The sequence below is a fragment of the Fusarium solani genome (genome assembly GCF_023522795.1).
Source record: "Fusarium solani strain SB1 chromosome Unknown bctg00000000, whole genome shotgun sequence".
Taxonomy (NCBI): Eukaryota; Fungi; Ascomycota; class Sordariomycetes; order Hypocreales; family Nectriaceae; genus Fusarium; species Fusarium solani.
Genome location: NW_027072157.1, coordinates 5,361,500 through 5,385,888, shown reverse-complemented (window position 1 = coordinate 5,385,888; position 24,389 = coordinate 5,361,500). Strand labels below are relative to the sequence as shown.

At 54.1% G+C, this 24,389-nt stretch overlaps 7 protein-coding genes across 7 annotated transcripts; 4 read left to right on the top strand and 3 right to left on the bottom strand.

Annotated features, from left to right (window-relative positions):
• Nucleotides 1-1,505: 1,505 nt before the first annotated feature.
• MRS44_001709 (uncharacterized protein) lies at nt 1,506-2,399 on the top strand (the record flags this gene model as incomplete). The annotated part of the gene is made up of 1 exon (XM_046280617.2): nt 1,506-2,399. The coding sequence occupies one exon, from the start codon at nt 1,506-1,508 to the stop codon at nt 2,397-2,399; it is 894 nt and encodes a 297-aa protein (XP_046138019.2).
• Nucleotides 2,400-3,666: 1,267 nt separating this feature from the next.
• On the bottom strand, nt 3,667-5,501 carry MRS44_001708 (uncharacterized protein; the record flags this gene model as incomplete). The annotated part of the gene is made up of 4 exons (XM_046274831.2): nt 3,667-4,719; nt 4,779-4,903; nt 4,965-4,979; nt 5,324-5,501. 4 exons carry the CDS (start codon nt 5,499-5,501, stop codon nt 3,667-3,669), a joined length of 1,371 nt encoding a protein of 456 aa, XP_046138020.2.
• Nucleotides 5,502-5,858: 357 nt separating this feature from the next.
• MRS44_001707 (uncharacterized protein) lies at nt 5,859-6,870 on the top strand (the record flags this gene model as incomplete). Its single annotated transcript, XM_046284918.2, has 2 exons — nt 5,859-6,015; nt 6,065-6,870. The coding sequence occupies 2 exons, from the start codon at nt 5,859-5,861 to the stop codon at nt 6,868-6,870; spliced, it is 963 nt and encodes a 320-aa protein (XP_046138022.1).
• A 3,904-nt stretch (nt 6,871-10,774) lies between these two features.
• On the top strand, nt 10,775-14,702 carry MRS44_001706 (uncharacterized protein; the record flags this gene model as incomplete). Its single annotated transcript, XM_046280618.1, has 3 exons — nt 10,775-13,030; nt 13,670-14,031; nt 14,180-14,702. The coding sequence occupies 3 exons, from the start codon at nt 10,775-10,777 to the stop codon at nt 14,700-14,702; spliced, it is 3,141 nt and encodes a 1,046-aa protein (XP_046138024.1).
• Nucleotides 14,703-15,300: 598 nt separating this feature from the next.
• MRS44_001705 (uncharacterized protein) lies at nt 15,301-15,561 on the top strand (the record flags this gene model as incomplete). The annotated part of the gene is made up of 1 exon (XM_046274832.2): nt 15,301-15,561. One exon carries the CDS (start codon nt 15,301-15,303, stop codon nt 15,559-15,561), a length of 261 nt encoding a protein of 86 aa, XP_046138025.1.
• A 394-nt stretch (nt 15,562-15,955) lies between these two features.
• Nucleotides 15,956-18,125, bottom strand: MRS44_001704 (uncharacterized protein; the record flags this gene model as incomplete). Its single annotated transcript, XM_046274833.2, has 2 exons — nt 15,956-17,725; nt 17,808-18,125. The coding sequence occupies 2 exons, from the start codon at nt 18,123-18,125 to the stop codon at nt 15,956-15,958; spliced, it is 2,088 nt and encodes a 695-aa protein (XP_046138026.1).
• Nucleotides 18,126-19,012: 887 nt separating this feature from the next.
• On the bottom strand, nt 19,013-24,106 carry MRS44_001703 (uncharacterized protein; the record flags this gene model as incomplete). Its single annotated transcript, XM_065623797.1, has 4 exons — nt 19,013-20,495; nt 20,545-21,494; nt 21,550-21,962; nt 22,012-24,106. The coding sequence occupies 4 exons, from the start codon at nt 24,104-24,106 to the stop codon at nt 19,013-19,015; spliced, it is 4,941 nt and encodes a 1,646-aa protein (XP_065480216.1).
• Nucleotides 24,107-24,389: the final 283 nt, after the last annotated feature.

The following is a 24,389-nucleotide window of genomic DNA, read 5'->3' as shown; positions in this document are numbered from 1 at the left end:
ATTGGTGCGGGATCATCAGGTACACGGCGCAGTGCTGATAACCTTTGGTGCCTGGATGTTAGCTTTCGGGAAGCCATCCATCTTTAAATGAACATCTGGCCAGATAACAGAGGTGCACGGTGTGAGAAGTCGATGTCTTTGTTAAATCATTACACAGTAGATTCGCACGAGAGCTTGCGATGCTCCGTGAAGGTGCTTCAACCGTCGCCCAACTATCAAGGGTCCTGCCAAACAAGCCCGGTTACACGCCCCCTTGCAAACGAAGACCAGCGCAGCAAACACGATGACGGAATTACGGGTCCTGCAGCCTGGGGTTCTCCTGCCTGTTTCCAGCGCATTGACGGCGGGGGAAGAGCAGGGAAAGACGAGTCTCTCTGCAACCCGAGGGACTGTGTAGGTGCGCTGAGCGCCCCGGGCGGTGGCCCTGTGAAGGCTATAATCCCAGGCAATGATGGAATGGAGAGCGAGCGGATGGCAGGGCAAATCAGTGAACCAGGTTTGGTGTTTAGCGCCTGACCGCCGCCACACCCCCCTGCCGGCCACCACCACCTGCACCCACGGGGGCCTCACCCATCCCACTCCCGCCGCCCCCCATTCATTCATTGATTCATTCAAAGCAGGCCCCAGCTCGCCAGGTGTGTCCAGGCGCATTAGGTCCCGGCCTCCCAAGCGGCGCCCGGGAGCCTATGAAGCGCCTGGGATAGATCCCTAGGCAAAGCCCTGGAACAACGCTCGAGGTAGGCTGCCGATCCACGGACGGCAGGTATTTCGCACCCGCCAGCTTGGCACCTGGTCCCTTGTTTGGCGCACTCTGCAATCCAGGCATGGGACGTAGGTAGGTTCTTATTTTTTTTCTTTCCTCCGCCGCCCCTCCTTCCCTCCCCGAGGCCGCTCTCCCACCTTATCTACTTAGGTAGGTACTACCCTCCCTTGCCTCGTTCTCGACTCTCACCTCTTCTTTTTTTCCTCCCTCCCACTTCTGTAAGAACCTCTCGTCCAAATATCTCCTCCCTTGGGAAACAACTCTCGAACCCGTCGCCTCCTTGTCGTTGCCCGAGCGTGCGTGTGCGTGTTCTCTCATCCCGGAGGAACTGCCACCACAGCCCTTTCGGCTCCGCCGTCCCGAGTGTCGCTCACCCCGCCGAGAACGCCCGACCACCTTCAAACAAGCAGCTCTGGCCGTTTCCTAGCATTCCTAACCCTGGAGTTCGTCTTGTCTCGTGGCCTTTCTGCCTGATCCTCCTCTGCGTCGTCTGTCTCGGCTTTTGCGACCTGCCTGCTCCGACGACGGTGGACCCTCGGGTTCTGCTCCAAACTCACTCCGGCCCGTGTGCGTTTCGACTCTCCGATTACGTGACCAACTCGGCTTCTTCTGGCTGCTTCTTTGAGCAACGGTAATTCCCAGCGACAAAAACAAAGCGATCCTGAAAACTTGCGCCTTTCCACGACAACCTATCCCAGCGATTCCGTCTCATCTTCCTAATCTCTACGAAATCACCACCACAATGAAGGGCCGTCCCGTCGACCAGCTCGTGTACGAGTACATGTTTCCTCGTCCCAAGAGCAACGACCCTCAAAACTTTCACACCCTTCTTCAGCGCAGCCTGATTCCTGAAGTTCGACAGGAGACCCATGCATTCTACGGACACCTCGAGACTCAGGAAGCCAAGTATCCTGGCCTCGATTACACACACTCCACGCACCGCATCCGCCTCTCTCGCTGGCCTTGGCACCGTCGACTGTTCCGCGCCTTTGACGGCCTTCGCCTCACCAATGCCGAGATCGCTGGTTTGACCAAGTGGGAGGGCACAAAGTGGGCCAAGGAGAAGTATGAGAAGGAGCAGGGGTACACCATTCGCGACACCACCGCCGATGGCTTTCCCGACTGGACCGATATCGAGCACTTGCCCCGGAACTCTCGCAGCCAATCCGCTGAGGTGGGATATGTCGGCCTTGATGACCTGGATAATGAGATGGACGTCGAGAGCGAGGATGAACTAGAGAGCGTGGGAGTCGAGTTGAATGAGCGCCTCCGAGATCGGGTTGCGAGACGTGAAGCCGGCGATACTTCTACTATTCTCGACGAGGAGTGGGAGCAGTGGCTCAAGAACGCCATTGAGACGGGCGAGCTCAGTCTGCTGACAGAACAAATCTTCCGTGGGGCTGACTCGTCTACGATTGTTCCCGCCGCACTTTTCCCTCCTGGCCTGCTCAGCACTGCTCGAGCCGGTCACTGGGACGAGATTCCTGAATCCCTTCACCCCATGCTCCGCCGCACTCTCGAATCCGAGAACCCCAACCGGGCTACGGCTCTCCCCCGGCCCGCGAGGCGTCGAGTACCCGTTCCCCAACGCCTGCAAGTTCCCTGCGGCGCCACTTCATGGATAATCCCCACCTGATCCGCATCCCCTGGACCCGCCGCACGCACTCGGATCTCCGTCTACCGGTAGGAGATGCCGGAACAGGCCAGCGTGCAGAGGCGTGATGCCTCTATTCGACTTTGTAATGAGTCAAGAATATCAAAGACAGAAAAAAAGCGTTGACCTTCGCAAAATTATACCCTTCTACGGCACCTCTTTTCTTTCAAGGGGCCGTATTTTTTTTGACCAAAACTCTCGTCTACCTTACCACACAGCCTCATTCCTTTTCTTACGACATCGGAGCACGGAACCCGCCTGGAGGAGGCTACAGTCTCAATGCAAGCATCGACCCCGTGTCACCCCTGCGGTTTACTGGGGCCAACAGCTACTACGACCAGCATCTGAGACAAGCAGCTTCATCTTTGCACGTTTTTTCTTTTGTCATTTTTGCCGTTTGCATTTGCAAATACGGCCAAGCGGTGTTTGGGCGATATGGGTCTCGATCTGGGAATGGGGATTACGGGAATTGCCGGGTTCAATGTTGATGGGCTTTGTTTATGCTGTGGTGATGATATTCCTCGGGGCGTTTTATTACACTTGCCTCGGGGGAACTCAAAGCTAGATTGTTGAGGTAGATGGATTTGGCAAAAACATAGCGACAATATTCTCTTTTTTTGCAAGGCTGCGTCTTTTTCAAGTTGTCTGTGGGTTCTCAAGTGCTGGTCACTTTGACTCATAGACTCGGCTTTTTGATAGATGGCCGCCAATCGAAGTTGGATTTCGATTCACATTGGATGCCTGGCATGAACCTTGTGGTAGTGCTACGTATGTGTAAATGTGTTGATATCATGCCTATCTTGCTACTTTCACGTTTTACTATGCGGTATCATCGTTGGGTTACTGTCGCTGTTGACTTGGCCATAAGACAACGCATCATAACACCACCGACAACACCTGGGTATAGCTAAAAGGACCACGTTTCGCTACTACACACGGACAAGATGATATCAAGACCCTACGCTGCGTGGCACTTGGGCATATACAGAACGCGTGATCATGAAACTATCAATTCCTTGCAACGCCACCGTATACAAGGTGCATATGATGATGACTATAGTACAACCTCCCATGAAAACCTCAACCATTTGAAACGCCTCGCTCATAAACCCACCCTCAAATCGGACAATAAAACACGGGACTCAAACAAATGCAGATCTAGTACCTATTCCCCGTGGCCTCTGGAGGAAGCCCGCGTGTTTATCAAGCGAACTGTTATCCTCCTTGGCTGAGCAGCCGATTGCAAGTCCTACCTCTCCGGCTCTAGATGGGACCACTCGGGAATGGCCTTGATCTGCTGCCACATGAATTTCTCGAGCTTGTTGGCCGACTTTGCGTACGGCGTGCTCTCATTGTTGTATTTGCGGCAGTTGTCAAAGACGAGTTTTGCGTCCTTGATGAAGTCCTCGGGTGTGAGGTACTGGTCAGCTTCGAGCTTGCTCTCCATGGTGCTCAGATCCATGGGCTCCTTGATCACGTCGTAGTAATCGGCAACGTCGTCTCGGTTGACGGGAACCAAGAAAGGCCAGGCAGAATTGTGGTTCTGCAGGTCGTTGAGAAGATGGAGGAGCTGGTTGTAGTTGGGTCCGTGGCGGGGCTGACGGGCTAACTCGTCCATATCTGGTGACCAGCCTGATGCTCGGATCGCGGGAATGTCGAGGGGGTTGATTTCGGTAATTCCATTTTTCCATTCCTTGGGGGGTGCGTGAACATTGTGTGATTTGGAGTAGGCGCGGATCTTGGCTTGGACGCATTCTTTCTGCTTAAGGAGCATGCGACCCATCTCGAGGTATCGAATCCGTGGCAGCATCGAGCACTGCATGATGGTTCCGCCCTCGTAATCCTTGATATAACCCATCCAGACCTTCTTGTCGAGAGTGATCTCCTTGGTAAAGCCCTGCTTCTTGAAGTATCCAATAGCATAGTTGTCGGCGTATGTGAGGAAGTGCATCACGTCGCTGGTAGCTTTGACGTAATCCTTGAGATGAGACATTAGGTGCGCGCCGTAGCCCTTAACTTGCTGATCAGAACTAATGGCGCAAAAGACAATCTCGGCGAAGCGGCGACCCTTGAATGGGCGGTACGTGATGCCGCCAACAACTTCCAGAGGCTTCTTGACAATGGCGATGGACAGATGAGTGCGGTCGTAGACGAGTCGGGCGATGTAGTCCTTGGGCATCTTTGGGAGTTGCTTCTGGAAGATGCACTTGAGACCGGTGAGAATTATGAGGGATTCGCGCTCGTTGTCGTTGTTGACTACTCGGAATTCGATCTCGCCATTACGCTCTTCGATGACGGCCGGCTACGAGACAGAGGTGTGATGAGTGCTTTGCGCGTATTGACTACATATAGTGGACCTACCTTTTCTGGGAATGGGATCGGTTTGATGGCTGTCTTCTTGTCTGGAGGTTCGGCAGAGTCATCTTGCTTTATGCGCTTGGAGGGGGTAGGGGAGGTCGGGTCCTCCTCGGCCTTGCGCTTTCCGTCTAAATAGTAGCATGTCAGACATCTTTAGCTTATCGCGATCGCACTCTCAATGCGACTTACTCTCATCAGGCATGGCTGTGGCGGTTCAATCGCAATACTTGCAATCAAAGTGTGGTGTTAGAGGCGAGTATGATGGAGTTGGATAGGCATCATGATGGCGGAGGATGGGCGCGTTTTAAGATGGCCCGTGCACTGCTTATGTCATTCTCGAGGCTTCCAGGTGGCCCAGCTGTCAGGGGAACTGGCGCGCTAAGCCGCTTTGGTCTATCGGCCACGATGCGCCATCGTAAGCTCGTGAAGCTTCCCCAGAGCCTCTCCTAACACACTGCAACTGCAGCTCAACTTCACCTACTGGCCATACCAATCCATTCAACGCCGCGCCAACAATTGCTCAACGTCCGCTCAGCGAACGCACATACCGACTTTGTCCTCTTCGCCACATCCTAGCCTATGGATTCCTCGCTGCATGAGGTCTGGCAAGCTGCTGCTACCAGTCCCTTCTTTCCTGCCGTGAACAAGGGAAGCCAGTTCTGGGTCGGCTTTCTGCTGCTTCTGCTCGGATTCGTCCTCACTGGTGTTTTCGCTCTGAGTAGGCATTTCTCGATTAATTCTGCTCTGTTCCATATCACTGACTGCTTGATAGACCGATCACTCCTCAACGTCCCTGTTCTGGGCATTCCAGCTTCTCTCGCCATCGCGTACGCCCCTGCTGACCCTCCATTGCCATATCGTCTTGCTGACTTTTGTAGATTCGGAGTTGTCTACATGTTCTGTGCTGTCGGAGTCTACGTCTGAGATACCCCAAAAGTCCCCGTTCGGTCGGTTTCGTGTACAATAGTTGGAGCATACAAGAGAGACGCCGCTGCGCGCGCCCGTTGCATTTCTGCCAGTTTTTGATTTTCTAATTCCTACACCTTTCCTTCAGTCCCAACAGCGGCTTCCAAGATCTCCAAAATGGCAACCGAAGCCCAACCCATCTTTCGCGCTGTTGCGACATCGACGAGGCCGTTGTATCAGCTCCTAAAGTGCATCAACTTTGCACCTCGAGTTCACGTTCAGATCACAGACGAAGGTGTCCGTTTTTCGACCGATCATGCGCGAGTGATGCAAGGTGAATCGATCGGAGATTGCGCCCGTGGAACGGAACTGACAAGATGTAGGGGTTGCATTCCTCGACAAAGGCCTTTTCTCATCGTTTACCGCCAACGTTCCTTCACAGGAAGGTCCGGATCCCCCAGATCTACCAAGCTTCCAACTTTCTTTAAACTCTATCCTCGAGGTTCTCCAGATCTTTGGCGCCGTCGACGTGGCCACCCGCGCTCAGAAAGCTGAGCAGGACCCTTACCGGAGTAATCTGCGAAACTATCGCCCCGATGCGTTCAGCAACCAGACCCTCGGGATTTCAGGAACCTGCACCCTTTTGTACAATGAAGAAGGAGATCCGTTCAAGATCACGATCGAAGAATCTGGAGTCAAGACTACGGCATCATTGACAACCTACCTGCCGGAAATTCCTGACGAAATTCCTTTTGATCGTAACGACCTCGCCTTCAAGATGATCATGCAGTCTCGAACACTTCTGGATTCCCTCGCCGAGATTTCCCCCACAGCTCCTACGAAGCTGACAATCACTGCCACAAAGACCACGCCTTTCCTCTCGCTGGCCGGTATAGGTGACCTCGGCAGCTCCGGCGTGGACTTTGCGCGTGGGAGGGATCTCATTGAATCGCTGGGCATTCGAGAACGATGGTCGCAGTGTTACAAGTTTGACTTTATCAAGAATTCATCAGAGGCGATGCGGATCGCAACCAAGGTCAGCCTCAGAGGCGATGGACAAGGAGTACTAAGCTTGCAATTCATGGTCGAGATGGAGGGTGGCAAGCAGAGTTACTTGGACTTTCGGTTCATCCCGTTCATCCAGCATGATGAGGACGATGACGAAGAGAGCACTGGCGAGGCGGAATAGACGGGAGGACAAGCATGTTTCATGGTACATCTCACGTAGATTTGGAAGACAATGATTCTCGGGTAATCTCATGTTTCACCAAGATGATTTACCAACACTGGGAGCCTGATACCCGAGCCCAAACTGTGATGGCCCATCAGGTGATTCACACATGATGTGTTTAAAGCCTTGGCTAACAACACTACAATGCAATAGTCCCTTGCCTAGCAAGATAGACTTTGCGCCCCAGGGGTCTGGAATAGCCTTGTCAGGGCAGTAGCTCACCCGTTAGTGCTCCGTCGACGAGAGTTTGCTGGCCTCGAAGGTCTCTTCTGACGCCATGGCTTTGCGATGGACTCCCTTGATCAGCCGCTGGAATTTGAACGGCAGGAATTTGAGACTTGCGAACACTGACGTCCACTCATCGGCCGGGGCGTCGTCGATTGGAATGAAGGAGCAATTCACTCTCGCATTGTGCTCTATGCCAAGGAAAGGACAGGACAGGAACTGATTCAATCTGGGGTATTGAAAAAGGGGTCGACTCCCTCGACGATGGACTGTGCACTCTTGCCGCTCAAGAACGCAATCACTTCAATTCCGAGACTCAAAGCCACTTGGCAGAGCAACTAAACATCAATCTCTTTATCCATTGTTCGATATGACCCAGTCCCGGGAGATCAAGATTGTCATCGCCTCAACCCACAACACACGTCCGTCCAGCAGAAGCAACCACAGAAGAATGACGTGGCCCGGCTGCCTCATGCTCCCCGTCAAGTCATGGACGACGAGCCTGTTTGGTAACAAGGACGTCCCGAGACAGCCCGACGAGGGCTTCGAGCCGTTGCTGGAGGAGAGAAGGGGCTTTGCGGTGAAGCGGGCGGCATCGTCACTGCTTCGGATGACGGCACCACGGCCGCCTAGAAAGCTCTACTCGGCCCTTTAAAGCCGTATGGGACGGGGGCTGTGAATATTAGGGAACACACATACAAGGGCGGTGCCTCGAGGCAGGATGATGGATGAGGACTGGTCTTTCAAGACGGGACGGCAAATACTTTACGCAACACAACAACGACACTGAATGATTACGACACAAGGGAGGGAAGAAGACTTTGTTTGGACTCAATATACGGAACATACACCATGCGATTTGGAAATATTTGGGACGACCTTGTTACAGGTTGGGAGTATTGAGATGGATTCTGGAGATGAGGGCTCGGAACGAGGCATATGAGAGCAGATACTTAATAAGGCACATGGTTTACTGTTACTTGCTGTATGTTTGTTGCAAATATGGGCTCGTAACAACGAAGTCTGGTCATGCATCCCTTCAACAGCCGTTCCTCGCCTGAGCATGCGAACTACCGACACAACTGGGTGATGCCTCATACCCAACAACGGGGTTTGGATATTACAATGCTGCTTTAGTCAATGTTTACTTACAGCATGGTATATACGAACAAGTTCGTACGAACACCTTGGAACCGGAATATGCCCGAACTGCTGCAACTGGCCATGTTTGGAGCAAAGTAGCAACACCTGGAGCCTACGGTTGACCTGTCGATTCATTCTGAAACAATGAATTTACTCTATACCGAATATACCCGATACCAAATGGTCATTCCCACCTATCAATGGCTCATCATCATGACACCCGAGAAATGAACACATGACTGTAGTGTCCCTGGCAATATCTACCGATGATATCAAGGAACTCGACCCTCAACAACCACCTCAATAGACCACGCATCCGCCACGTGAAATCCAACGTGTTCTAAACTGCACAACGGCCAAGCCTGACTTTGAACGAGACACCCAAAATTAGAATGTCTTCGTATCGACTGTCGAAGAGACATCCTTGAACGAGTCCCCGCCGACCCCGCGCGGGACGGACGCGGCCGCAGATTCCTACGCAGCTCTCGCGTGTTTCGGTCGAAACGGGTATGGGTGTTCAGGTGAGGATTGGTACCTTTGATAAAGTGCGTACAGCCTGAAGAAGAGGGGGGCAATATATTCGTCTGCCGACATATGTTCAAGTGTTGCGTGCATAGAGGAGTGGCTGTGATGTTCTTGGGCCCGGGAAGACGGTGTGGCTCGCAATGAACTTTTATGCAAATGATGTAAGTAACGTAAGGATCAAAGCTAGGATGATTCTAGCTTGCACTTTAATGGCAATTGCACGTTTCTCTGTTGATTCGTCCAGCGTTGGTGGCATGCAGATGTGTAAGTGCTGGCTCGAGTATTGGTGAACTAGCAATGATCCAAGACCATGCCCATCTCTATATGGTGTCTACTGATAGGCCAAAATTTAAACATAAACATACTAGACGTCTTATATCTGAATTACTTTCTTGAGAATTGAGTGTCTGGTCGTGACATCCGCACGGTTGTTGCCCATGAGGTGCACAGTGTTAAGGTCATTTAACACAGTACCACGCACTGCCACGTTCAACAGCTGACGCCCCATCCTTCTGACAATTCAACCTTGACATGAGGATCAGGATTACATCTTATACAGCTTAAACACCTCAACTATGATTCCTTCCATGCACAAACTCGGCATTATTCACTTCTTCCTTCGTGCGGCACAAGGATCAATCCTTCTTGCACCAATGCGCCCTTTTGGGCATGGCTGACGAGGACAGTATGAATTTGGTCTTGCGGGCCTTTGCAGAGTCTTCTCGTCTCAGGTCATGGTGTTTGCTGCAGGAGACCGAGTCCGAGCAACATGGATCGACCGAGTAGCATGGATCGACTGCCGAGTCCTCGCTCTGGCCATCAGTGCACGCGGGAGAGCATCGTTCCCGCACTCCACCCAACCAAGACCAGCGACAGGGCCGTCGGTAGATAACCGTCGCCTGGACCAACCCGCTCAAAGCGACGGGGTCATATATCGAATTGGTCCCTTTGGCAACGCAAAGGGTAAGGTTGGGAATTGAGTCACCCAGAACGGCTGGGACCTAAACGTCAGCCTCAGGGCTCTCGCGGCTGCAGTGTTCCGGTGGTGATGGTGGTGATACAGCCTGGCAGGGCGCACCACGCGGCTGGCAGTTGGATCTTCCTCTTACGACCTTGAGATGCAGCTTGCCGTGTCTCATTGCTTTGCTCCTCTTGCTGAAGCCGGCCAGACGACGCTACTGTCACGCTATAGACCGCCATAGCCTCGAGTCGTACCCGTACCCGGCGTCCAAGATTGCCTCCGGGTATTGACCCTACGCATGCTGGATCATCTATCTTTGGGCCTCGAACTTGAACCAACGACGTGCTGAACGGCTGGGCTGGGTGTGGAGCTCGAAACGTCGCACAAAGAATACGAAGGCCTGAGTAGATGGGCCTGAATAGCATCAGCCACATGGACTCTGAGCCAATGGGCGCACTACCAAGAACCCGGCATATGTGAGCATCAGTTTGCCTGCTTGCAGCTTGCGGTGGGCATTGCCTTGCACGCTCCACCCAACACAGCACAGCAGGACTGATCCCGGCGTGCATCTGGAATCTGGACCAACAACATGCCATGATGGGTCGCAAGCGGCATACAGTGGGCATCACGGCAACGGGGCAACAGAGGGTCGAGATACAGAGAGACTGCATGGTCGCACCGTATGCGTCACGAGGTATTTGATTTGGCCTGTCCTACGCCAGATCATCATGGTGATTCAAATTGCTTGCAGACGCAACTCACTTTGGTTCGGTTTGGCTTCCGTATCCGGGTCCGCTGAACTCTGTCGCCGTCTGATCAAGCCTTCGAATCCGGCGACTCGGAACTGAACTGCATGGAAGACGGGCCTTGTCGTGCTACAAACTCACTTCAACTCCCTCTCCCTTTTTACTCTCACTTGCCTTACTTAGGGCCATGTGAAACCTTTTCTCGGCCTCTTGTTCGTTTCATCTTCTTCAGCCGTCTGCGCTGTGCGCCAGACGATCCATCATGTTGAACCGTCCGGGCTTCTTGATACGACGGCTTATAACCCCCCAACGGTCGCAGCAGCCCAGGGAGAGGGAGCGCGAGGGCAACGACAATGGCAATGGAAATGACGACAACGATTTTACCGACTCGTGTGAGGAACTGAGTTCCTGCTGCGCCAAGAAGTCGACGCAAAGAAAGACGAGGGCCACAAAGTCACGGCTGCCCATCCCCAAGAAGAAGCCTCCCGCGGCGGCGCCAATCACCATACAAAGGATACACAGCGTCCATCGCATCTCGCATCCAGTGCCTCCTCCCCCGGCTCACCGCAGTCAGTCCGTCTCGACAGTCTCCCTTCGCAGCTGTGAGGGGCAGCGAGCTGCTGCCCTTGACGCTCTCACGGGCAATGTTCCCGCAAATAGAAGGGCTGCATCCGGTCTTTGTCTGGCAGAGGCACAGCACGGCCGAGCCCACTCACATTCCTCACGGCATGGACCGTACGCGCAACCTCCTCGCTCTAGGAATGGGCGCCCCAGTCCTGCCAGTAGCGATGCACACCTCTACAGAGATTCGCCGCGGGCCCCAACGACTGTTTCTTTGTCTGACCATAGCGCTGATCGCAACGAGGTTGGGCCAACCGACAGCCTGACTTCGCGCAGCAGATATGACAGTCAAAGCTCGGGCGAGTCATCGGACACTGTCGACCGCCTGATCCGCGAGACGGATGAAGCCTTCATAGCTGTTGGTTCCGCACTTCAAGATGCACGACATGCCTCACAAGGTTCTGCGCTGTTGCACACGCCCCCATCACCGCCATCACCACCATCACCACCCGGACTTCCTGCGCTTCATAAACACTCAAAGTCGATGCCTCTAACGACGGATTTCCCAAGGCATCCTCGATGGAGGGAGGAATCATCGTCGTCTCCGTCCCCACGGCCATCACCAGACAGACGGGCCTCGGTGAAGAAACCTCAAAGAAAGAAGAATCATCACCTACAAGGTGGACATCGTTTCTCAAAATCACCAATCCGAGCGCCACGATGGACCCTGTCGGAGAATGTGACAGACATTCTAACGGGTCAGCGTTTCAGGCGGATTGAGGCCGATGAGATGTTAACACCCGATCGCATCGAGGCGCTAAGAAGGAAGAGGGAAGAAGCGCAACAATTGGACGAAGAACGCCTGAAACATCGATACTCGAGCGACTCGGCCCGCAGTATGGCATCAGATAACTCCGAGACAGACGTCGAACCATTCCATCTCGACGAACTGGCATCTCGGATTGGAGCGAGCGCTGTGGGGAACTCTGCGGCCTCTGCTCGGACAGCATCCCCCTCGCTGACCCCTGATTTGGATCGAGGAAACCAAATCTTTTCGAAACAAGAGGGGTCGATGGGAGATGATGAGTCTATTAAGAGCGTCAAGGATAAAACAGAAGCTGTGGAAGCCCCAGTCACACCTCAACTACCACCAAAGAACCCTGCACGATTCGGAGTAGAGCCTCTACGAAAGCTCCCATCAATACCTGAAGTCATGGTAACGACACCAGATAACACACAGCTCGAGCCGTCGACGAGCCGACAAAGCCTTGAAAAGACAGGCCTCAAGGCAGAAGAGAATGACGAGTTCTTTTACCTCAAGAGCACGCCATTCACACTCACAAAACCTTCATTCCGTCATGGACCCATCACATTTGCAAAGTCCGAGATGGTCAAGGGGATCAAGACAATGGATGACACGCTAGACTGGACAGCGTTCCAGATGGCGATTCTAGGAGGAGCTGGAGACTTACTGCAGGACATGTCCAACGAAGAAGACATGAAGCAGGTCGAAGAGATCACGTCGTGGTTCGAATCGTTCGGGTTCGAGACGTACGGAACGCTGGTGCCCGAGGACGTGCCGTCGATGCGGTCCTCGTCCCGCAGCACGGTATCGTCAACGCCGTCAACCATCGACACGGACATTGACCTGCCGATCCCGGTGGGTGCTGAGTTTCCTTCCGGGTTCTGGAACGCCCCGGCCCCCAGCGACGCCCTGGACATGGACAAGAAGGCTAAGTTCTTTAACAGCACAGGGCTAAAGCGATGGGTGGGCGAAGGTCGCCCCAAGCGCCCTTCGTCGCACAGCTCGGTGGAAAGCTTACCACCGAGCCCGATGATGCCGCTCGTGGTTCATATGGCCGATGGCGAAGACGATACTACTACCACGGAGACGGTACCGATGGGATATAATCTGGGACACGACCTGGGCGACTTTTTGAGGTGGGAGGCGGAATATGTGTGTGCTTCTGGGTTCAGCACGTCACCTTGAGGGTTTGACTTGCGTACATTCTTTTGGTTTTGGTTACTTATTATTGATACCTTTGCCTTTCTGTTTGTTGGAGGAGGGTTGACGTCTGCATGAGATGAATCTACGGATACCTAACGCATAGGAGGCGCTTGAAAGCATTTGCAGCAAGGAAGCAAGAGGAGGAAGGGACATGAGACCTTATGGCCAGACATGTTGATACGATATATAATGCAGATAGACGAATGAAAAGAAGACGATGTTTATTGATGAGGCTCAAGATGCTTCAGGTGCAGGGCGGCAAGTCTGGCGGAGATTTATCCAATCCAATCCCTGGCGTTAATATTAGGGCCAATCCAAGTAATGAAAAGAAGCCATCCGCGGTATCTCAGTAACAGCAGCAAAAAGAAGATCAAGAGATTCACCACAATATTAAGGTATAGGAAGGACATCCCTCAGAAATCAAAGTAATAAATCCAGTAAGAATATCCTCCTCACTTCCTTTTTCTCTTCCTCCTTCTTCTCTCTATTGAAGCTTAGTAGCGTTAAGGTATAGAGCCCGATTAACGGGAACAGCACCCGGGTTTGTAACCTTGAGTGTTCTACCGCGTGCCGCAATGCCATCTGCAGTACTGCCTCGCCGAGCCCGTCAAGACACAGCGCATGTGCCAGGTGGTGTACAGCCCTCGCGTCCTTTTCATCCTATCCGTGTTCCTCACCTTCCTGCTCACCATCATCTCCATCGCCCTGGGGCTACGGTGGGCGCGGGAGGGGCTCTACAGCAGGGAGGACGCGAGCGAGTACTTCCGCCACAAGAAGTGCCGTCCACGCTGGGCCGAAGAGTTCTACGGCAAGCATGGCGGCGGTTCCAGGCCATTCCATCACCGCCGCATGCCATGGCACCTCTTTTTCTTCAGTACAGTTGTGTTCATCTACGTTTTCGTCCTCTGGGGCGTTGGGGGGATCGGCGGATATCATCCCTCTGGTCCTGGGTGAGTAGCATTCTAGAAAAATAAATGAAACAGCGCTGACAAAAGAGGTTACAAAAGAGATGAGACCTGGTTCTCCAATGTCAGTTTCAGCCCCATGTGGCTTCTTCACTCTATACTAACTAAAGTCTAGGCCCTCACCTTAAACAAGGCTCTCCACATCCTCTTTTGAGGTGCAGCTTTACTTTGAAGATGTCGACGTCCGCAAGCGCTTCTTTCGGGTCACACCGGACGTGGACTACAAGGATGTGGGGAAGAAAAACTGGGTGCAAAAGAAGCTGAGGAAGATAGGCGAGTTCTTCAAGAGCAGAGAGACCTACCCCAAGTTGTCCCTGGCGGTGCGGTCGTTCCTAATACACACGGTATACGAGCTCATCTTCATCACGCAGCTGATGGGCGCGGCGCCGCTGGAGGAGGCGGCCGGCACGCTCACGGGGTCCAAGCCCCTGGCCTTCACCACGCTCGGCGTGCCGGGATTTAATGAGCGCTCCGTCAATCTCGTCGCCGGCTTCATCTTCTTCAACTGGCTCGTCTTTGTCGGCCTCCCGTCGGCCCTGCTGGACGTCATCTTCTATGTCACGGCTGGCCGCCCCGTCAATGAGAAGGAACACGTCATGGCCCCCTCGACCATGTTCCTCAGCCTCGGCTTCCTTTACGTCTGGTTATATTTATAGGCACTGATTGGCATCCAAGCTATGGGTGGGTACACATGTATCAGTTTTGCAGTCGTTCGGATCATTAAGTTGGGATGGATTTGGGAATCTCAGATTCTGGGAGTCTTAGGAGTACCAGGCTGGCACTGGGACAAAGGGTAGGAGTGTGTAAAGAGGTAATGCCGCCATTTGTAAATGAGATGTTATGATTATGGATAAGAATTTGTACTGTAGATATACGAATGAAGAGAAGACGGCGTTTGATGATGAACATGAACTGTTTGAACGTGTCATGATGAACTTGACAGTGATGGATGTTGGGCGTTGAGGTACGTACCTAAGACTGTGGGGAAGGCGAGGCCCCACTTCTTGTTTATCGATCTCAGCTTCACATTCACAACAACCTTGCATCCATCCCATCCTATCTTACACTCACTAACTCACTCACATCCATCTCATCAGTATCGACAACTTGAAACAAACAAAAACAACCACTATTCTTTTTGAACACCAAATCATAAAAGAAGATTCAACACGATTACCCATCTAAGACACACCTTTCATCACAAACTCTATCCCCAAAGAATATCCCTTTGTTTCTACTTCCAGACAGACAAAGATGCTCCGCCGTCCAGCCACAACACTCACCATCACATCCGAAGACGTAGCCGCCTACGAAGACAGGCGCGCAAGAGAGGCTCTCGTCGCGGCGCAGCAGGCTCGAAGGGCTGCCGCGGTGGCTGCCGCTCAAGCTCAGGCACAAGCACAGCAGCAGGAGGCGGATATGGAGGGTATGGATCGGGTTCTGCAGGAGAGAGAGAGGGAGGGCGAGATTAGGAGGGCAAGGGATGAGAGGATTGGTGTTGGGAGGAGGAGATGATTTCTCTGGAAAGATGAATTGTTGCCTTGAAGATGGCGAAAGGTATGGACTCAAATTGTTCTTTTGATGCACTACTTTCATTCACTCTTGTTAACACATTTCAGGAGTAGCAACACCATCTGATGAACCAAGGTCATGACTTTTTAATTATTCTCTATTGATTAAATGTACATATAAAAAGAACAGCTCGGCGTGAGCGACATGTCGGCCGTCAAAAACAACAGCTCTACCCAACCAACCTACCTCTTCCCTTCCACCTCTTTTTTTTCTTTCTCCCTAGTACGAGAAATGTCTGTGATTACTTACATACAAAGACGAGGACAAAGAACACGCCCTTTTCCCAATGCAACCCAGCAAAAAAACATAATACACGTGCGAATGCATGCATGACCGCTTAGTTGAGATAAACCCAGAACAACACCGCCATCCATGCCACACGCCATGTCGTCGTCCACAGCTCGCGTCCAACCACGCTGAGAGCCTTTCTACCGCCAACACGCCTCTCCTGGGTCCCCGTGTCAAAGAGACTGGTGTCAAGATGGATCCGCGGCCCGCCGTCGGCTCCCCATCCCCAACGCTTGGCATTCCGGCCTCCGCCCGCTCCGCGCCGCGCTTGCCACCGGGGCGAGGCTGAAGGCGCGGGGGACTTGCTCCGGGCGTTGCGTGGTGCTGCGGCAGAGAGCCGCGAGGGGAGATGGTGTGCCGACGTGCCTGACGACGATGTTGTGCGCGAAGGAAAGGCCTCAGGAGGATCCATTTTGTCCTTATACAGAGGTAGGACGGTTGAGGCGGATTGCTTCTCAGGCTCAAGGGCGAAAGGTGTGAGTGAGAGGGCAGGAACGAGGAATGCCCGAACGGTAAGAAGGACGAGGGTGACGACGAGAAAGACGATATACTCCATATAGGTATGGAACTGGTTGGGCAAAAGACACAAGTGCGTTTGAATCGTCTGCTCTGGCGCTCCTGGAAGAGGCTTGCCCTTGGCATCAACAGGGTTATACAAGCTGACCATGAGGAAACCAGGCGTGGGCACACCCATGGCCATGCTCATACTCTTGACCGTGATTTCGCGAACGTTCTCCTTCGCATCTGAGTGCACCACCTCGCAGTAGTCGTGGTCATCTCCAGAAAAGACGTGCTTGACATTGCCGATGCTCTTCACCAACTTGACCGAATCAGCCTCGTTGAGCACATTCTGGTACTGGTATCCTCCCACGACGCTGATAGCATTCGGTTCGTCAGGGATAACCGGCCCCTTTTGCCCCTTGGGAGGCTTCGCTGGCGGCCAATGCTCGCGCTTCGGCCCGCAAGGGGTGCCAGGCGCACGATACAATGGGACATGAGTAAGAAGAATTGTAGGGAAGTCGGGTCCCTGAGAAGCCGCTTCAGCATCAGCAGCACGACCCCAGGTAGGATTCGACTTCTCCAGCTCCTCAACATCATGCGGGTAATGCAGCCCCCCCGTAAGATCATGCCAATGGCGCAACTCCTCTTCCACAGCCTTCCGCTTCGTGACCTTGACGCCCTCCAGAAATTCGTTTACGGGCCCGTAAATCGGCCTCAGATCGTGCTGGTTCTTGTACTCGGAGGTGTCTGCGCTCAGAGAAACCGAATCGACCGACACGATGGTGTGGTTTCCGATAACATCCACGCGATTTACATCGCCAAAGAATGCGCTGAAGCGATCCCGCACGGGAACCTGAACCTGGGCACCAAAACCCAAGTCATGATTACCTGGAAGACTGGCCACAAGCTTTCGCCCGCGCTGCCAGGATCCAGGCACCTCGCCGCCCTTGTTCCAGCTGTCGAGGAAAATATCCCCGAACCGCTCATACTCTTGCAGCCAAAAGTCGTCTCCGTATTTGTTGTGCCATGTCTGGACCCATTTCTTCTCGTCCTTAGAACGTCCCCGTCCCCATTTCGGGTCGACAAAGTTGCCCTTGCTCGTCTTCCACTCGCGACCGCCGTCGAATAGATCACCAAGGAAGAAGACGCTGTCCGGGTGCAGCCGATGCTGCATAGCACCATAGCCGCGCTTGAGATAGTTGTCGGTTATGAGCACCGTCAGGGGGTTTAGAGGCCATGGTCGGCCAGGATATGAATGCGGATCGATGAGCTGGGGATCGGCAACGAAGACAAGGTGGTGAGGTTTCGCATCTTTCGGCTGTAGTGCTGTTAGTCGACCTTTCCTTGAGCTCGAATCGCATATTTCTCGTCATGGATGACCTCCTCTGGTGTAAACATACCCATTTCTCCCAATGATCCCAATCGCAGTTGGCGACCTTTCCATCAAACACCCACCTCTCCCCATAGAGCAGCACAAAGACCCAAAACACGACCAGCACATGCGGAAAGCTCAGAAGCCGGCGAGACGTGAGGTTGCGACGCACTTGGTGCGCTACCCTCCTGCCCGCCGCGATAGCCATCCTCCGCCACGGACCGACAGCCCACCGGCCTACCTGGTGGCCTATCTGCTTTGCGTTGAGCCAGAGTACCTCGGCTACCGACAGGTCGTTGAAGTTGATCTTGGGGCTGGGGCGATACTGGTAGTGGCGACCCGACATGATGGCGCCATGCCCTTGCGCTGGCAGAGCGGCTCCTCCTCAAGCTCGTGCCTGTTTTCGTATTCAAGTCCGTACGTATCTCGTGCGTTCAAACGTCGTGGTTCGTAGAATGTCGCGGGCTGTCGTCTCGGCCCAGTGGATTGATCGACGATCCGGGGAACAAGAGCCCCTTGAAGCAACAGCGCAGTGTTCTCGTCAAAGAGTATCTCGTCTCACGGTTTTCGCACACAATTCGAAAATCGTCGTAGTCGTCGCAAATCTGGCGCGTATTGTGATTCAAAATCGTGTTTTGTAAAAGAATGTCAAAAGGAAAAGTTTGTTTTCAAAGACAGTTTTTGTCGCCTGTTGTCAAGTTGGAAGCAAGGAAGGAAGCTCCTCAGTCGCAGCAGCCACTCAAAGCTGGCGGGCCACGACGGTCAAAAGTGGATTGCTTGTTCCTTCCTTGAGCTCTACTGCGCCGCGTGACGAGCCCTGATTGGTCAAACTTTGTCTCCGGCCGCGGCTGCGAATTTCCGGGGCATGGCGCGCCTCTCGGGGGGCTTGATTAGCGCTGCGACCCCGCTATCCAGGGGTGCCTAGTGCCCAAAACTGCACGTCTTCAGGGGCACAGGCGATGGGACAGGAACTCGGCCGATGATCTCAAGAAACAAGAGAGACCGCTCATGTTCGTATTCATACCCATACGAGAATGCAATTAAATCCAAGCCAAAACTTTATAGCCCTTTTTTCCCAATGCCAATCATCTGCTATGATGCTACAAAATGCTCATGCATATGATGCCTCAAGTCCTAAACTCCGTCCAAATGCCATCCAAATATGAGGCATGGAAGCCAATGTATATGCGAATGCACATAAAGGAATCAAAAATCAAAACAATCCTGGTCAGACTACCTTCGACGATAGTCGTCATCATAGTCATCACCCTCATCACTATAGTCATCTTCTTCCGGCGGAGGAGGAGGCTCCTTCTTCTCCTTCTTCCGGAAACTCAACAGCCTCTTGAAACCGCTTGGCTGTGCTGGCGCCGGCGCCGGCTCCGCTTCTGGCTCCGGCTCCGGCTCTGCGGCTTGTCCTCCTTCATCATCATCATCGGCGTTATAGTCGTAAAATAGCTTCGGCACCAGCAGTCGGTACGTCTTGGTGATACCCGCCGGATCCTTGGGGTTGATCTCGACATTCAGGCAAATGTCCAAGCCGCCCTCCAGGTCAACGGCATACTTATCTGCCTCCTTCATCTGCTTTGTGGATAGGCCTGTTGGCGTCCTGTAGAAAGGACGGGTTGGAGGCAAGGTGCTCACATCGTTGCGGGAGTGTGACATGGCCCTCGATCCAATGGTCTGCGTGCGGCGAGGCTGAGCCATGAAGTAGGAGTCGTCGCCGTCCGAATACTCGTCGTAGGCCGCTCCACCTCGGATACCTGAAGGACGCGCTCGTTGAGGAGACTCATCCCAGTACTGCTCGTCGTCGTCGTATCTATCATCGTCTCCCCAAGTACCGTTGATGCCGCCATCATCAGCAGCGCGACGCTGACTAGGCCGTCGACCAAAGCTAAAGAAGCCTGCCTTCTTGGGTTCGGCTGGACCACCGCCAACAGACATAGACCTTGTGAGCTTGGCCTTGGGAGGTCGCTCTGAGTTGGTTGAGTTGCGGCGTGATAGACTGCGGAACAGGCCACCGCCACCTCCTCGCGTAACTGGAGGCCGGGATCCGCGGACCGAATCTCTTGACACCTCCGGTGGTGTATCCGTCGACTTGCTCCTGGACAAGGACAGTCTCCGGAACAGACCACCTCCCTGGGGCTTGGCTGGTGGAGGGCTCGGGGTTCTCTCAGGCGACAGAGGCGGTGTCGGGGGTGGTGTGCTTCCTGGTGCCCATTCGCGAATTGAACACCAGTTTCGGTGGGGGAGGAGATGCTTGTTGTTTCTCGGCTTTCCATCCACTCCTTGTTGGAAGATGGGAATCATATCCTCATCGGTCTGCTTGTCGAAGTGGTGCACCTTGTTCCTCTTGTTCAGCACATCGGCCAGCATGTCAGGCGGCGGTGTGTTGGCAATGGCCGAGGAGATGATGTTGGGCATGTATCGAGGGTCCTTGTGCTTGGCAAGTCCCAGCTTGGGGTTGGAGTAGAACTGTCCAACAGCTGCAAGATGGACGTCGCCGCTCAGAATGGTGACTCGGAGCGACTTGTCGATGGCGAGATCTTGCAAGTCTTCGATAACAACGCTTCGCTCCTGCTTGTGGTTCTTGGCGGTCCAGTGGTCGTTCAGGTCGTCCAAAACCTCGACTCCTCCGTCAATGTTGTTCAGAGCCTTTCCAAACATGCCAGTCCGTCCAAGGGCCTTGACAGGGTCCATAAGCCTCGAGGTCAAACTATCATCTCGTTAGTATTAGGTCTTCACCGCAACCATGGGCCACTTACATGTTCTCGAGCCAAACCAATCTGGGGTACGCAATGGGAATGCCCAGAAGTACCAGCAGATGCTCAACCTGTCCACGTCGCACTTCGGCATAGAGACGATTCATGATCTTCTCCCATGTCTGGTCCGAGATAACATCGTGCTCCGTCCTCTCCATGCGGCAGTCCACGGCCAACAGAGCCACTCTCGAGCCCACAGACATGAACAGACTACGGCCGAGCTCGCCAATAAACGGACCGGGCTCAGAACCAAGGATCCAGCTTGGCTCAGAACTCTCTGTCTCATCCATGATAGACTGGTGCTGGAACAGCATGTAGTATTTGAAAGCAACAGCTCCCAGACCACTAAAGACAGGCGACTTCATGTCATGATGAGGGTAGGAGCCATATCCATCAAAGATGTCATGGTCGTCGTACATGTTGACCATTGGGATCTGCGAGTTGGCAAGGCCAAACAGTCCCTGTGAGAACCACATGCAGTAACGCTCAAGGTAGAACTTTTCCATCTCATCTTGCATCTCAGGAGTGAAGGCGGTGGTGTGCTTGTGAACTGGGTTCTTGATGCTGAGCCACTCCTTGAAGAGTTCACATTCGTCGGCGACACAATCGTTGTAGATCTGGTCACCACCGCCAATCATGAGATGGAAGGGCCGCGTCTGGTGGTTGTTCAACACGTCGCGCCACATAGGGTCAGGGCCGCTCAGCTCATCAGGCTTCACGCTGAGGCTGAAGCCGTTGCAGCTGTAGAACATCATGTTCATGGTCTCGCCCGCTGCAGGTACCCAGAAGCCCGTGGCAGGTCCACGGTTGATGCGGTAAGCGATCCGCTGCTGCTTCTCGCGCAGCTCAACCTCAATGTTGAACCGCCAGAAGGTGTATCCCCGTTCGGCATGAAGTCGGAATCCTCTGACGTCCTTGTACTTCTGAACCTTCTCGCCATCGATACCCACGCGCTTTCTCCGGCTGGCAAAAGATCCCGGAAGATCCTTTGCGCCATCAGGGGAGCACGTCAGGGGGGCTACGGCTCTGCTCGAAGAGACCCTCATCAGTCTCGTCACGAGACAGATCCTTTGCTTCCTCGAGATGCTCCACGGGGCGCACGTAGAGGGTTTCTCCTCTACGGCCCACCTTGGGGTGGCCAGCAATGGGATCAACATATTCAGGAGACAGATCACCCTTGACACGATGAGGAGGAGGGGGCAGCAGCTCAATGTCCTGGACAAAGAGTCGAAGAGTAGGCGCAATCTCGTAGGAAGAGTCGGCATCTTCTGTGACAATCATGACACTGCCTCGCCACATCTCTCGTTCTAAGAGAGGGCCGCCCCTCTGGGACCTGTTGGGGGTCTTTTCCCGTCGAATGCCGCAGTATCTCAACAGCGGTCCACACTTGAGGAACAACGGGGGCTTGAACCGAGTAGGAGCTGAGACCGAGTCAGTACTATTCAGTAAGCAGGAAGTAAGTGAACTCACCATTCTCGTCATATTCACCATCAAAGGCCTCAGCCTTTCGTGGCCGAGCAGCATAACCGTGACTCTTAGTCCGGTTATCCTGCTCCCACCAGGCCTTGTTCACATCTGGCTCGGAAACATGGGCAACATCCTTGATTTCCAGGAGCGGCCCAGCAAGGCTGCCGACGGTGCCCTTCTTCCACTCATCGAGCCATTGAGGTGGCAGATACAGACCATCACCAGGGGCCATCTCCTCGCGAGGCTTGAAGATCATGTTTGAGACCTTGTGAGAATGCGAATCGTCGTCTGAGTAGTCGCTATCAGCCCTCTCGTGCTTTCTGCGGGCAGCCGCCTGGTTCTCGGCGTGAGCACTATCATCCACCTCCTTCTTGCTAACAGTCTTGCTACGAGTAGGTGGCGGAGCGTACTCCTCATCGGAAGCGTACTCGGCCCTTGGGATGGGTTCAGTAACACGTCTCCTGATGCGCTGGTCGTCGCCGGGCATGGGAATATGATGGCGGTCTGGTCTGACGTCCATGGAGGGCCTCCGTGCCTCGGGTGGGTTAGGAGGGAGGTCCTTATCCCGTCTATACCGGCTAGTGGGCTGTCGGGTCACTGGCACAATGTCTTCTGGTTCATAGTAGTCATCTTCGTCATCATGGGCTGGGGGTTGGTGCTTCGAGACGGGGGCTACTACGGGAGCAGCATGCGCTTCGGATGCCACCCTGCGATGGTAGCTGTGATCTGCTGGAGGTTGCTTCTTTAGTTTGTTGCTGCCGCTTCGTGTCAAAGAGAATCCCCCACTTGAGGCAGGGGGCTGCGCCGCCTCTGGGAGAGCAACATGGTCTCGTGCAGCTCGTTCTCGGAAGCTGAGGTTGCGCTTAGGAATACCAGAATCCAATTTCGTGTGCCTAGGTGCTGGGTGAACTTCCTCGGGTTCCAGTAGTGCGCCGGAACTATAATGTTGCACCTCCTCTGGTGGGTGTTGTGTAAGAGGGCCTCGATGATGACTCGAGCTCTCCTTCTGAACGGGAACTTCGGGAGGCGGCTCGCGGTACGTCTCTCTGGGTGCTTCCCTTGGGACTTCTTGTGGAATTTCCCTGGAATAGTCTCTTGGGGCGTCGCGGGGGATGTCTCTAGGTGCTTCTCTAGGTGCCTCTCCGTGAATTTCTCTGGGCACTTCTCTGGATACCTCTCTGTGCGCCGGGCGTTGCGCCACGGCAATTGGAGCCGCAGCCGCTGAGGGACGCCTCTCACCGTAGGCTACAGATGGTTTTCGTTCATGGGTCCGTGGTTGCTGGCCGGCGGGCTGCTTTCCGGCCCTCAATGCCTGTCTTTCTCTGGCTCGTCGTTCGGCGGCTTCGACTCGGGCACGTTTTTCCTCCTTGGTGATGCTGTCGAGCGTCAGCTCAAGCCTTTGGAGGGGCGATCGGTCGTCTGCGAGGTACTTTTTGTGACGTCCTGAGCTACCGCCGGTGGTTGCCCTCCTGGATATCTGGTCGTATGCGCTGGCGCTGGAGTCCCGCCTTGCGAGGTCTGCTTGCGCTCGATCAGATTGCTGGTATTCTCGGGCCCTCTGAGAGGACTGTTGGTAGTCGTCGTTGTCCATGTCGTCAGGCTGCAGGGACGCGCCGCCGTACGGTTGTGGCGGTGCGGGTGCGCCTGCTGCGGTGTAGGTATAAGGAAGACCTCCGTTGCCGTAGGGGTGCCGATAGCTCACGGGAGGACCGCGAGGAACCTCTGGGGCAGCTGGGAGGATGGGCGACAAGTCGCCGTCTTCGTCTTCCTCGTCTTGCTGACGGCTTGGGCGGCGAGGTCTTCTGCTGTCGGAAGGCTCTCCAGGTCCTTGTCGGTAGGAAGGCGGTCTGGGTGCTAGTCCTTGAGGCGCAAAGCTTGCAGCAGAGGGCGAGTCGTGTGGACTAAAGGTAGATTCGGAGGGAGCCTCGGTGTTCTGGGTCTGTATAGAAGCACGATTTGATCTGCGAACTGGGGGAACGTCGAAAGAAGATCTGCGGTCAGCATTATAGGTATAGTCGTCCGACTCAGACCTGCGGCGTGCGTGGCCGGCCTGGGCGACCTTTGGGCCGGGCAGTTGGCCCCAGTATGGCGTCGACATTGAGGCTGACTACTGGGTATCGAGGACAGGGCTAGCAGCTTGATTGGACGGCGCGTGAAAGACAAGAGGCAGAAAAAAAGATTGGATGGAGAGAAGATGGCGGCGTCGGCTCGCGCGTGCGCACAGTCGGAGGCGGGTAACTAGGCTTGAGGCCTGGTTCTGGTCCCGTCTGCTTGTGGGAGCGAAGCTTGGTGGTTTAGGCGCTAGCTTGGACGGACGGATACTGGAGGCAGTCTAGAGATGGACTCCGTCGCGGATGGAGTTTGACTGGACAGCGGGGCGC